Genomic DNA, 13849 nt, shown 5'->3' with positions numbered 1-13849 from the left:
GTGTACGGCACGTACGTGGACGAGTACGTGTGCTTGCCTCTGCTCCATCTGGTGGTCACAGGTTGGAGATGCTGTCAGTGTGATTGGAGACTTGGGGGCGTTCAGGACCAAAGCCCCAAACAATGTGTAACAGTCCTATTGCGGGTGGTGAGGGCATTCCTTGGTGTTGGCCTTGGTGATGGTGTTGGTGTTGTCAGGCCAGTGCCATGTAAGAGCGAGTCAATCTCGGCGGGCGGATGGAACGGGACGGGCCCGAGTGCTGGTGGCAGCTTGAGCCTAAACTGGTCTGTTCATCTCTACCAGAGGAGCCTCTGGTTTGTTGGCGTTGGCTTTTCTGGCTGCAACTATCATGTGTTGACGAGCCATCCATTGGGCCGTTACCGACAGCCGCGCTGTGACTGGGAGCGTCGTCCCGGTTCTTTCCATCGGGAAATCTTCATCCCTATGAATGGGCTGCCCCGGCCGGTTGAGCCATTTTACCAGAGTAGGATTGGGTTGATATTTTAAATTGTCTACATGACTTGCGCGCGCAGGGCTCATGCAGACGACGTTTGCTTCGTGCTCTGGTCTGGCAATTGCCCGTTGAGTTATACAGACCGATGGATGGATGGTGAGCAGATGGTGACAAGGGACGGCCCCTGGCATTGGCCGCCCTTAGCCTCTCTCGCTGGAAATCCTGGGGAATGGATCGGGGTATCCTAAAAATCCCTACTGCCTTATTTGGGCGCTATCAGGCATCGACTAGTCAGAGGTGGCATTTCGCATACGTGATACTGACACATAACATGCATACATACATGGAAATGTATGCAAAGCACCTGCTAGCCCGTCGCTGGAGCTGTTAATCAAAGCACGGAACTTGTTGAACCGATTGAACGCGGCTCGCGGAGCAAAACCTGCGGTTAAGTTTTTTTTTTCTGATCGTGTCTTGGTGGCTCGCCGCTTGTTGGGGGAGCTTGTGGAACGCAGATTCGATTCACGAGCTAATTAGCATGAGCATTTCGACCCCATGGTTTGACATTAATTCAGAGCCCTGGACAATTTTCTCAGACATTCACGAGGTCTGCCAGTATCCGAAGATGCTGCAAATTGTGCCGTGGTGCCGACAGGTTTTGTTTTGGGCGCGGGAGTGAAACCCATCCATACAGTCGGGAGGTGGATTCATGTTTGTTGTTGTCCATGACGTGAGTGGATCGGGCAAGCTCGAATCGGGGGCCGCCGCGAGCCTGTGTTTGCACCACCCATTTCATCGGCATGGCTTGTCTGATTCCAGGTTTTTTTCATCATTTGTTTTTTTTTCTCTTCTCCTTCTTTGGGGGCCGCAGAAAAAAATGAATTGCCGGCTTCTGTTTGGGCAAGGCTCGGCTGGCACTGTATATGCTTCATGACGTCCTTGCCTAGTAATGGTGCTGGTGTCTTGTGTTGCTCCCGCGGCTCCAGCGCGACTCTCGACCCTGTATGTCGCAATTGTGTTCGTTGAGATGGTGCCATCTAGTGAAGCCGAGCGGTCAGATATAAGAAATCAACTGGACGGCATGAAATTGGCCAGCCCAGCCCGGATGATCAAATGCTCTAGCCGTGACTGTATTTGATGAATAGCCCACTAAGCTGAACAGCTTGGTGGAGGACACCATCAATCTACCTGATACCGTGGACTCGACGGGCGTGTCTTTGTCCATTGGTTCACGGACCGACTAGCTGCAGGCTCTTTCTGCCTTCCGAGTGCCACCTGGCAATGTTGTGCTGCAACTGGAGTCGTCGAGTCGAGGTGCTTGGAGGAGTAAACAAAGGCCAGTCAGTGGCAGGGCAGTGGGAGAGACTTGACTGACCCTTGTAGCCTGTACATTGGGCTAGCGAGGAGATGCTGGCACAGCAGTCAGCAGACCAGTGCGGTTGGGGCACTGGCCAGGTCTCTGCCCCGTACCGAAGAGGTTGGGCTTTGGGGCTAGTGCTTTGGCGAGGTGCTAATGCGAATGCGTTGCTGGTGCAAAACATTGATTCAATTGATCCAATGCTCTCGATGCGAGGTTCATTTTGGCACCGGCACCGGATCCCCATGTCCTAGTGAATTGAATACTGGAGGTTTGTATTCGTAAGGTATTCAATGCACTCATTTGTTTGTAACAAACGGTAAGACGAGGGCAATCAAGCAGTCAGCTATTCGGCGTTTTATGTTGTAGGATTTGCTAGTCAGCTCAGCGGCCCCCGACTTGTCTTCTACTATCGCTACTCTTTCCCGTATCTATATCTATATCTGCAATAAAGTGTCCAGGGATAGCCAACTCGGGGTGCTGGCTACTAAGAAAATCCCCTTATGATACACGTATTCGTACAGTACCGAGCCATCTCCGCAGTAAGCATTGATTGGCATTGGCACTCGTACCGTCAAGTATATTGCTTCAGTGAAACCATTGAAATCCTCCCTGATCCCGCCGATGGAAAAGGAGAATCCTCGCCTTCCCCTTAGTCCCCTAATCGTATGGAGTATCGTAGGGCTTTCGTCTCCCTCCTAGGCCCTACCACTGGCACAGAAAACCGGAGCTCTCCAGCTTGGTGTTGCAACAAGGTTTTCATCAACCGACCGCCGAATCTCGCTGTCCCACCTGTGCCAATCACAAGTCCCGCAGCTGCCCGGGTACAAGCCCTGTACTTCCCTCACGCACTGTACTTGGTGCTACCGCCTGGTCGCAGTGCTTTGCGCCCATGTCGCATGTACAAGTACTCACTCATACCTGTACTCTCATACCCTCCCATCGGCTCCAAGTTCCCTCCATGGAGTTAGCACCACTCCCGCACGCCCATGTTTTTCGCTCTCTCCTCTCGCGGTCTCACAGTCTCACAGTCTCACTAATTTTTTTCTTCTTTTTTCTTCCCCTTCCATCGTATTCCCACACCCTTCCATACCTTCCTGCTCCTGGTGCTAGCGCGGCCCTGAAGCAAAGTCCCACCATCTTGGCCAACCCGATTTGATTGTGTCATCCTTTGCGCACTTGTTTCCGCTCCGCGTCCCAAAACCAAAGGCCCCATTCTCTGGCCCGTCATCCTCTTCCCCGGCTCGAAAATAATATTTCTCTTTATTCAGTTCTGTGCGAGCTTGCTTCCAGACACTCCCTCTAGGCTCCATCTGCTGCACCGCTTGAGCTCCGCTGACGCCCCCCCTCGAGGCGAACCCATTGGCTGGCGTCCAGGATCCAGCCAGAAACACCAAGAGCTAGTACGAGTACGACCACGCAAGGGAAGAAGGGCTTCAACGTTGGGCATCGCGCCCATCCGATCCTCCCGCATCGCAGCATCGGCGAGCCAACCACCATGAGCCGGGCCTAGGCCGTCAACCTCGCACCCGTTCCCACTCATCAGAACCAGTAACCAGACCAGCATCCCGAAGCACCAGCACCCAGTAGAGGCTTGCCCCGTTGGCATGCATGCTCTGCGAACCCACGACTTGTTTCCACATCCACAGCCATGAACAGGCCACCGGCTGCTGCGACTGACGGCGAGGGCGCCACACAGGCCGGGCCCGACATGGCGAATCATCAGCCCACACCTGGTGCGCCTGAGCCCGGTACGACGTCCAGCACCAGTGCCAATCCAAGTGCCAGTGCCAGCGAAAGTGCCACTGCCACGGCGACGTCAACACACTCGTCCGCCAGCGACTCCGTCACCCATTCACCCATGGGCTCCCGAGACCCCTCCCCGACCCGTCATCCCCGGAGAGCAACATCAACGTCGGGCAGGATCAACGGCGCAAGATCACGGAATAACAGCCAGCAGGCTCAGAGCCAGAGCCCGTCTCGCCAGGTCCAGTCAACATCAACCCTCGGCGGGCCTGCCTCCGGTCTTCGAAGCCTCTCCGCGACCACCACGCCTACCCTCGTGCCCGTGACCGCCAACCAAGACTCGCAGATCCACGTCCAGGCACCCGCACCGCAAAAGCCTGCACTGTCGTCCGAGTTGAGAGACACCACGAAATGGCCCGTGTCGCCCCGTGTACGCTCTCCTCCTCTGCAACTGCTTAGAAACGGCAGCACCACGCCTCGCCTGAGCGAGCAGGATCCTCCTCTTATCAACGTACAGCACCCTAGCCCATCTCCCGTCCTGCAAGATTCATCTCAGTACCTGGCCACCAGCGAAAGCGAAGCCGAGGACCTACACATGGCGTCCGGTCTCCGATCACCGGGCCGCGGGCCTCTGGAAACCGTCCAGGAAGTCAGCCAGCCCAATGCTCCAACCCGCTTCCGCCGTCAGCAGGACTCTCCCTTCTTTGAACAGGCTGGGGAAAAGTTTTCGTACGACGCCAATCTATCAGATGTAGATGGAGGCCGAACATTACGAGCCAGACCTATGCTTCCGGGTCATGAGAATGGCAGCGACAGCAGGGTCGATTCAAGGAGAACTACCTCTGTCCCTCCACCCCTCCTCTCGAGGCAGTCGAGTGCCGTTATGCTCTCCAAGCAAGCCAAAGCCAGACCTGAAGGCTCTACGCAGACTATGACGGTGGAGACCGAGACCGTAGCAAGCATTCCCCAGGTGGCCTTGGCCGTAGGCCCAAAGCCTGACGGCATGAATGGAACTCTGAGAACGAAACAGAGCACAGAGACTATCAAGCCCCCCAAGAAGGAAAAGAAGAGATCCCGCAAACAACCAGTAAATAGTGGAAATGGTAAGTTTCTCTTGTCTCTGTGTTCATTTGAGCAACCGATTTTCACTTCATGTGAAGTATTTTGTGGTCTTGAGGAAACCTTTGTGCTAAACTACTACTAGGATCATCCAAGGCGGACATCTTCGAAGCCAAGATTGCCAACGCTGTCGATGAAGCTAACACCTCCGACTCGGAAGAAACATTTGTCTATGATTCTAACCCCCCAGACGTTGGCGATCGAGTCTCGCGCCGCTTCCACTCTCGCACACCTAGTGCAACATCCATAGTCAGCCAGGGCGACCGCCCCAACATGCGGGCCATATATGGTATCACGGACAGCCATGGCCCTGCACCTAAGAAGAGCATGAAGTTCTCCAATACTTACGTCAACGGTCCTATCAACGATGGCATGTTGACCGGCGACGAGGATGGCAGGGGAACGGGCCGCAGTGCGAGCGGTTCTGGCCGAGGAACTGTTCGGCAGCATCACCACATAGGCCGCTGGGGTCGACAGCCGGGCAACGGCCATGCCTCGCTCTTTGACAATGAATCGCCTTTCCAGAACACGGTTAGGCCCAAGGTGGCCAACTCTCGTCACTCTTCTGGTCCCCCCAGTCCGAGAAATCACCCCTCCATGCGGGGACCCCTGAACTCTAAGCGCTCAGTGATACACATGTCCTCAAGCTACGATTTGGACGAAACCACTGGTGCAGACGACGAGCATACGCCTCTCCTTGAAAACGGCCGCAACAGAGGACGATTCAGGCGTGGTCCGCACAACTTGCGGCAGGCCGAGTCACAATCGTACTCCAGGAGGTCGTCGTATCTCAATCGGTTTGCCGCCTGCCTTGTCCTTACCATGATGTTCCTCTTGGTCATTACGGGTGCCATTGGCTTCATGTTTGCGACTTCTCAGCCCCTGAGCGACATTGAAATTGTTTCCATCCACAATGTCGTCACCAGCGAGCAGGTTCTCATGTTTGATGTCACCGTCAAGGCGCACAATCCGAACATTGTTGTTGTCACAATCGATCATGCGAACCTAGAGATTTTCGCCAAGTCGGAGTATGGAGGTGCCGATTCGGACTGGTGGGAAAACCCTGATGGACCAAAGGACAACTTGGTCCGTCCGTTTGACGACCCTGTCAATGATCCAACTACTCCCGGAGGCGAGGATGAGACAAAGCCAAATATACTGCTTGGACGTATAACCGAGTTCGACAGCCCCCTGACGTTTGAGGGATCACTATTCCACCAGGGTCTTTCCTCGTCTACCGGTGAAATGCAGCTGCCATACCCTGGCAATGGGACTGCGGGCGGCTCCAAGCGCTGGGAGCGAATTTATCAAAATGAATTCGATCTCATTGTCAAGGGCGTGGTCAAATATACTCTTCCCCTGAGCGCACGCATTCGCAGCGCTACCGTCTCCGGACGAACGACAGTCAAACCGAATTCGGCCAACAACCCACCAAAGAAACCCAACGTCACAGCGATGAATTTCGAGGCATAAAACGAAGACATTTACCTTTTCGAGTATGCTACGTTAAGATTGTGCTGTTTTCTCCGTGGTTTCTCTTTTCTTTTTTTTCTTTTTCGTTTTTTCTTTTTCAACTTCACATTTCCTTTTGGCTTGTGTACATCGAGCGCGCATAGCGAGGTTTCTTATGGAGCAGTGGCGTTGGATTGAAATTTCCAACTATATCATGGCTTATTCGGTTATTGGCAAGGTCAAAGTTGACCCAGTCGAGGTGTTTTTTGGGTCTTTGTGTGTGTGTTCAGACTCACCAGGGTGGGAGAGGCTCTCCTCCCACTCTTTTCTTTCTCTTTTCTTTTCTTTGTTCCTTTCTTTTTACTTCTTTTGCTTTATCTTTGGTTTTGATGTGGTATACACCCTCTGGCAGAGAACGGAGATTCCCTTCTAAACACAAATGTACAAGATGAAAAGTAAAAAACAGGGAGCACACGAGGCATTCGGATGGAGTTTCTTTATACGCAACATAGATGAGCAAGTGGCAACTACCATTTTTGTAATTGTAACGGTTTATGATAGGCGGTCGATCCCATTCACACACACATTTTGTTTTTTTTCTTTGATAGGAGGAAAAAAAAAAGAGGGGATGGTGCAAAGTCTTAGAATAAGGAGAGCGGTCGATTGATGCCCGAGATATTTATTACAGTACAAGAGAGGCAAGAAAAGATACAGTGAACAAAATGATTTCGACGATGACGATATTGATGGATGTATATATTTTTGGTAGACTTGTTGGTAAAAATTGAGTTCTTATAATTGCTATATTTGGGTGCTTGAAATGATATATGTATTGTGAAGGGATAAAAACGTGATGCTTTCTTCGAATGCCCATTTCAAAGCTATGTAAACGCCTAGAAACGCCCCACTCGCCAAACCATTTTGTGAATCATGAAATACCTGTCTTCTAGCTTGACAAAAGAGGTATTCTTCGTAAAACTCGTGCCCCCCTGAAACCACTACATGTCGTGAATATGAACCAATAGAGAAAGGAACAGCTCAAGTAAAAGAAGAGAGGGAGAAAGATGGAAGGAAACGGAGAGAAAATCAAGAGGGTGGGAATCGGGTTTTTATGAAAAGTGAATGCCCTCCTCGTTAAAGGCAAAAAGGAGACGCAAAAAGTCGTTTTCGTCACACTTTCCGGATCGCTTGTCCGCCAGCTCGGTCACGTCCTCGAGGACCTTGCGGATCTTCTCGCGGACGAGCTCGGCGACCTTTGTCTTCTTGCGCTTGCTCTTGGTCTTGGGGGTGTTGGCGCTGGCGGCTTTGAGATCCTTGAAGAAGCTGGGAGTGTCTTCGTCGCCGTCGTCAACGTCCATGCCGGCGTCCTCAGCGTCATTGGCGCCTTCGTCCATGTCCATATCGTTGTCATCGTCTTCCTCTGCGTCGCCCTCGACAACGCTCTCGTCGATGGGTACGCCGTTCATGGCGCACCAGGTGCGGTAGTTGCGCTCAACCATGGCGAGGACCTCCTTCGTGCCCAGCCAGGAAGCGCGGAGGGTCTTGTTCTTGCGGACGAAGCACACGCGGAGCAGGCCGTCCCACTCGTCCCAGCTGACGTTGGGCCGGTCCTTGCCCATCTTGGGCTCGATGCGCACGACGGAGGACTCGACCTGGGGAGGGGGCCTGAAGTTGTTCTTGCCGACCTTCATGATGTGGGTGATTTTGGCCCAGAACTGGGCGTTGACGGAGAGACGGCAGTAGAGGGCATCGCCGGGGCGGGCTGTCAGACGGAGGGCGAATTCGCGCTGGAACATGAGGACGGAGCATCGAGGGGGGTTGGGCAGAGAGAGGAGCTTGAAGACGAGGGGACTCGAGATCTAGTCTGGTCAGTATCATACGATGCTACACAGCGTCTGATCGAAGCATACCTGATAGGGAGTGTTTGAAATGCACACGTCAAAGGCTGGCAGCTCTGTCTTGATCACATCTCCCAGCAGAACCTCCAGTTTCCGCTGCTCCGGCTTTCCTTGCACTCGCTTGGTCACTTCGGCCGCCATTCTAGGATCCAACTCGACGCAGATGCATTTCTTGGCCCGCTCGAGAATTCGAACCGTCAAGTTACCGGTACCGGGACCGACTTCGAGGACCGTATCTGTGGGCTTGAGGAAGGCCTTTTCGACAATAGCGTCTGAGACACCGGGATTCTTCAGGATGTGCTGGCCAAAGTTGGTGTTGAACTTGAAGACATTGTTGGTTTTTGATGAGCTTCCTCCGCTGGGCTTCTCGTAGGGACCGCTGGAAGCGTTGTTGCGCTTCGATCTGTCGGCTTTTGCCATGGTGAATACGGAATCTCTGGTCTATTACAATATGTAATGCAGCACTTGCAATATCGCGGGGACGAGGGGCGATGGATTGGTGGGAAACTTTTTTTTTCTTAGAAAATTATCAAGATGTAATTATCGATAAGCGGAAAGGTGGGTACCAGTTATGCTGTTAGTGGTGTGGATTTATTACCATTTTTATGCTACTTTGGCCAGTAAACATGCACCCGTCGAAAGCTCCCTTTGCACACCTACGACAAGGCTATGCTGCCTGTGGCTCGCGACAGATGCTTTTTTGCCATTGTCAACCATCGCTCTAAACACCAACAATCCGCTTCACAAGGCCAGAACGATGACGTCCCGACGCGACTTTCTGAGCCAGCCGGCTCCGGAAAACTACGTCGCTGGTTTGGGTCGAGGTGCCACCGGTTTCACAACCCGATCCGATCTTGGACCTGCTCGTGACGGCCCCAGCGAGGATCAGATCAAGGAGGCGCTTGCGAAGCGCGCTGCACAGCTTGGCCTGGTGCCCGAGGGCAAAAAGGGCAAGGACAAGGAGGAGGAGGAAGACGATGAGCGGTACCAGGACCCCGACAATGAGGTGGGACTGTTCGCTGGCGGAGTCTACGACAAAGACGACGAGGAGGCGGATAAGATTTGGGAATGGGTAGACGAGCGAATGGACAGGCGGAAACGGCAACGAGAGGCTCGTGAACAAGCCGAACGAGAAGAATACGAGAGGAATAACCCCAAGATCCAGCAGCAATTTTCAGATCTGAAGCGCGCTCTGGCCACGGTCTCGGACGACGACTGGGCCAACCTGCCCGAGGTGGGAGACTTGACTGGCAAGAACCGGCGCAGCAAGCAGGCCTTACGACAGCGATTTTATGCGGTGCCGGACAGTGTACTTGCGGCTGCGGGGGCCTCTGGAGACATGGGCACAACGGTCGTTGATGACGGCGCAGCGACAAGCACGACAGACGCATCCGATGGCACAATGACCAATTTTGCTAAGATTGGTGCTGCCCGTGACAGAGTGTTGAAGTCAAGGCTAGAACAGGCCTCACAAACTGCCGGTGGCGACTCTGTCATTGGAAGCTCGTCCAGTATCGATGCGCAAGGATACATTACGAGCCTCAACAAGATGCAGGTGAATGAATCACAGGCGCAAGTTGGAGACATCAACCGAGTGCGAGAGCTGCTTCAATCGGTCGTCAAGACGAACCCGAACAATGCCCTGGGCTGGATCGCCGCGGCTCGTCTGGAAGAGCTGGCAGGCAAGATTGTTGCTGCGCGGAAAACGATTGATCAGGGATGTACCCGATGCCCCAAGAGCGAAGACGCATGGCTGGAGAATATCCGACTGAATATCGACTCACCAAACGCCAAAATTATCGCACGGCGAGCCATCGAGGCGAACAACCGCTCTGTCAGGCTTTGGGTTGAGGCGATGAGAATGGAGACCATACCCAACAACAAGAAACGAGTCATTCGGCAGGCGCTGGACCACATCCCAGAATCAGAGGCACTGTGGAAAGAGGCTGTAAACCTGGAGGACGACCCTGAAGACGCCAAACTGATGCTGGCAAAGGCTACAGAGCTCATCCCGCTTTCCGTAGACTTGTGGCTTGCCTTGGCACGATTAGAATCTCCTGAGAATGCACAAAAGGTTTTGAACAAGGCTCGAAAAGCCGTTCCTACGTCCTACGAGATTTGGATTGCAGCTGCTCGTCTGCAGGAGCAGCTTGGCCAAGGACAGAAGAGCGCGGTCATGAAGCGAGCCGTTCAAGTTTTGGCAAAGGAGTCAGCCATGCCGAAGCGTGAGGAATGGATTGGCGAGGCGGAGAAGTGCGAGGAAGAAGGTGCCATTATCACTTGCCAGAATATCATTCAAGAGACTCTAGGTTGGGGGCTGGATGAAGATGACGACCGTAAGGATACATGGGCAGAGGACGCCAAGTCGAGCATCAACAGAGGCAAATACGAAACAGCAAGGGCCATCTACGCCTACGCCTTGCGTGTATTTGTCAATAGCCGGACCATGTGGATGGCTGCTGCGGACCTCGAGCGGAATCACGGAACGCGCGAGTCCCTGTGGCAGGTCTTGGAGAAGGCAGTGGAGGCATGTCCGAAGAGTGAAGATTTGTGGATGATGCTGGCCAAGGAGAAGTGGCAGTCAGGAGATGTGGACAACGCCAGACTTGTGCTCAAGCGAGCATTTAACCAGAACCCAAACAACGAGGATATCTGGCTGGCTGCCGTCAAGCTGGAGTCAGAGAATGGCAACGAAGAGCAGGCCCGGAAACTGCTCGAGATTGCACGGGAACAGGCACCCACAGATCGTGTCTGGATGAAGAGCGTTGTGTTTGAGCGGGTCTTGGGCAATGTCGAAATGGCACTTGATCTCGTGCTCCAGGCATTACAGCTTTTCCCCGCAGCAGCCAAGCTATGGATGCTGAAGGGTCAAATCTACGAGGACCTAGGCAAGACGGGCCAAGCTCGAGAGGCGTACGCTACGGGAGTCAAAGCGGTTCCCAGATCTGTGCCCTTATGGCTTCTCTACTCCCGCTTGGAGGAAAGCGCCGGCTTGACTGTCAAGGCCCGTTCGGTTCTGGACCGAGCACGTCTAGCGGTGCCCAAAAACGGCGAGCTCTGGTGTGAGTCGGTTCGCCTTGAGCGGCGCGCCGGTAACTTGTCTCAAGCCAAGTCGCTCATGGCCAAGGCGCTTCAGGAAGTTCCCAAGAGCGGCCCCCTCTGGGTCGAGCAGATCTGGCACCTGGAGCCTCGCACACAGCGGAAGCCCCGCAGTCTCGAGGCCATCAAGAAGGTGGACAGCGATCCGATCCTCTTTGTGGCCGTCGCCCGCATCTTCTGGGCCGACCGCAAGCTGGAGAAGGCGCAGAGCTGGTTCGAGAAGGCTCTTGTGCTGGACGGGGACTGCGGCGACAGCTGGGCTTGGTACTATAGATTCTTGGTACAGCACGGCACGGACGAGAAGAGGGCGGATGTGGTGACCAAATGTGTGCTCAACGAGCCGAGACACGGCGAGGTGTGGCAGTCTGTTGCGAAGAACCCGAAGAATGCGAAGAAGAACGCCGAAGAGATTCTCAAGCTTGTTGCGGCGGAGCTAGAGCAGTGATTTGCAAGGGGCGTATATATGGTTTAGAAACGGCACGGGAGTTTGCAGAAGGGATAGGATTTTTTGAAATTTTATGTTATAATGGTAAAGCACCTGATGCCAAAGCTGCTTGGAACATCTATGATTACACATACCTACTAGTATTCAGAAGACAGATAGCATAGTAGACCCAATGAATGGGATATGATTCCATTACTAGTTTGCTCATAACAAAGGGGACCTTGATCTCCCTCTTCCATCAAGAAAACAACAAAAACATTAGGTTATACGTTATAGATACAGTCTTTGCTGCATCTTCCTGTCGACACACCGCCCATTTCTCTCCTCTTTTCCTCAGCAGTCTGCATCATTTCAACGTCCTTCACTTGCTGCTCCCTCCAAACCAGCCAGAGATGCCGCTCTTGGCTTTGGACGCGCCTTGTTCCACTTTCTGGTCAAACTTGTCGACGGCTTTTAGGGCCTCGACCTTTGCGTCCTTGGCATAGGCTTCGGCGTCCTTCTTGAGCTTGGCTGCTTCTTTATCTGCGTCGGCAAACTGAAAGAAAAGATAAGAGCGGGTTTTCGTTAGAATGACGATTCTATTTCAATACGAGAATGGTAAAAAGGGCTGGGAGGCGGGGAGGCGTACAGCCTTGTCAATCTTTGCGCCGGCTTCTTGGCCGTAGCCCTTGAGGTTTCTTTCGGCGTCGGGGGTCTCGCCGGGGAGCTTGGCCCTGATCTTGCCGGAGGCCTTGTCGACGTCGCCTGGGAGAAAGATGAAGACGTCAGTATGCGACACAGAAGTACTAACTTGCGATACCTGCGCAAGAGGCAGAGATATCGAGGACGGGGGGTCATTGCATACTTTCAAACTTCTTCTCAGCCGCCTTGGGGTTGCCGCCGGCGCTGTAGAGATAGTATCCAGCTCCGCCAATGGCAGCGACGCCGAGGTACATGGGCATTCGTGATTTGGACATGATGGTGAGTTTTTGGTTTGTGTAGTTACACTGCGATGTTGTTGTGTAGGATACGGGAGATCAGCTGCGTGGCGAAATAGCAGAGGTTGTAAGATTTGAGATTGCTACTAGTCGGAGGAGGGGGAAATAGGTAGGAATATGAGGAGACAGAGAGAGAGCTATTTTAGGGAATCAATGGGAATGTATATAAAATGGGATGGAGGGACGGATTCAAGCAGATTGGACTGATTGATTGGAGAAATATGTAGTCTACGGATTGTTGTTTCCGGTGCTACTAAGCTGGAAACGATTTTGTAAAAGTTTGGCATTTTGCTGTATCGATTTACATGGACGGGACTGGATAACTTCATTATGACGCATTTGGTTGCGCGCAGGCGAGAGCTTCGTGATGGTGATGCAAAGATGGTGACTTGGATATACATGACGTAGTGTGGCAGATGGAGCGGGGCCTCGAGTACAAGTACCCCGGATTTTTGAAAAAGCATGTGCTAATGTATTGGTAGGGAATACTTGAGGTGTCAACTGACTAAACTATTGAGTGTGGCAGGTGATTTAGTAGGACAAGAACAGATGAAGAAATAAAGGAGAGAAAGGAAAAAAAGGCATTGACTTTTGAAAACAAACAGGGGCCTTGAATCGGCATCTAATAGAGCTCTTTTCAGCGGATGCATGAATCTGTAATCTGCGATGGAAATCAAGTTATACCTGGGTGCTGTAACAACTGTAAAGATCCTGACTGTATTCCGTACAGTAGAGCATCGATGGCACTACGGCTATCCCATTGAGTGCGATAAGGTGCCACCTAAGTACCGTGTCCACTTTTCTTCTATATTGAGGGGAGAATACTTCACATCTGACTCTTTGATTGGCTGCAGCTTTGAAGGGTACTTAGGTGGCACCTTATCGCACTCAATGGGATGCCATTGTCGATCCCCAACAAGAACCCCACTGGAGCATCTCCTCCTGTGCCTGTCTGTTCCCTGGAAATTAACAGAACGTGCCAATGAAGCGACTGCTAAGGCCTTTTAGCGCGCCGGCTGCAACCCTGCCATTACATCATGGCGGCCTCACGCGTAAAAATTACAGGCAGACGCAGCTCTGTGGCATTTTTAGCTCATCCAACTAACGATGCCTTCAATCACATACAGCAAGAAGACGCAAAAATTGAGAGATTCCCCTAGCTATGCCTCGTACCTCAGCAGTATTATGTACGAGTAATTATAGATGGCATGATGCATGTACACATTAACACCAGACGGCACTAGTGCTGCAACTGCATCTCCCTTTCCCTCCCCACTTGCGGGTCATTTATTACTTCCTAGT

General features: G+C 52.7%; 5 protein-coding genes across 5 annotated transcripts; 2 read left to right on the top strand and 3 right to left on the bottom strand.

Moving 5' to 3' along the window:
- Positions 1-2930: 2930 nt before the first annotated feature.
- On the bottom strand, positions 2931-3814 carry M431DRAFT_428609 (hypothetical protein). The gene has a single exon (XM_024915081.1). It carries the CDS (start codon positions 3532-3534, stop codon positions 3079-3081), a length of 456 nt encoding a protein of 151 aa, XP_024774461.1. The 5' UTR covers positions 3535-3814; the 3' UTR covers positions 2931-3078.
- Positions 3523-6149, top strand: M431DRAFT_85689 (hypothetical protein; the record flags this gene model as incomplete). Its single annotated transcript, XM_024923588.1, has 2 exons — positions 3523-4660; positions 4762-6149. 2 exons carry the CDS (start codon positions 3523-3525, stop codon positions 6147-6149), a joined length of 2526 nt encoding a protein of 841 aa, XP_024774460.1.
- A 1088-nt stretch (positions 6150-7237) lies between these two features.
- Positions 7238-8446, bottom strand: M431DRAFT_495007 (hypothetical protein; the record flags this gene model as incomplete). Its single annotated transcript, XM_024917312.1, has 2 exons — positions 7238-7987; positions 8039-8446. 2 exons carry the CDS (start codon positions 8444-8446, stop codon positions 7238-7240), a joined length of 1158 nt encoding a protein of 385 aa, XP_024774459.1.
- A 337-nt stretch (positions 8447-8783) lies between these two features.
- M431DRAFT_481983 (hypothetical protein) lies at positions 8784-11570 on the top strand (the record flags this gene model as incomplete). The annotated part of the gene is made up of 1 exon (XM_024915997.1): positions 8784-11570. The coding sequence occupies one exon, from the start codon at positions 8784-8786 to the stop codon at positions 11568-11570; it is 2787 nt and encodes a 928-aa protein (XP_024774458.1).
- A 361-nt stretch (positions 11571-11931) lies between these two features.
- Positions 11932-12526, bottom strand: M431DRAFT_5424 (hypothetical protein; the record flags this gene model as incomplete). The annotated part of the gene is made up of 3 exons (XM_024921124.1): positions 11932-12105; positions 12199-12314; positions 12415-12526. The coding sequence occupies 3 exons, from the start codon at positions 12524-12526 to the stop codon at positions 11932-11934; spliced, it is 402 nt and encodes a 133-aa protein (XP_024774457.1).
- Between the last annotated feature and the right edge of the window lie 1323 nt (positions 12527-13849).

The sequence above is a fragment of the Trichoderma harzianum genome, assembly GCF_003025095.1.
Source record: "Trichoderma harzianum CBS 226.95 unplaced genomic scaffold M431scaffold_6, whole genome shotgun sequence".
Taxonomy (NCBI): Eukaryota; Fungi; Ascomycota; class Sordariomycetes; order Hypocreales; family Hypocreaceae; genus Trichoderma; species Trichoderma harzianum.
Note: the sequence above shows the minus strand (reverse complement) of the source record. Positions and strands in the feature narration are given on the sequence as shown.

Bases quoted from the DNA above. Each gene is read 5' to 3' on its own strand.
- M431DRAFT_428609 (XM_024915081.1), bottom strand. From the start codon at position 3,534: ATGATTCGCCATGTCGGGCCCGGCCTGTGTGGCGCCCTCGCCGTCAGT.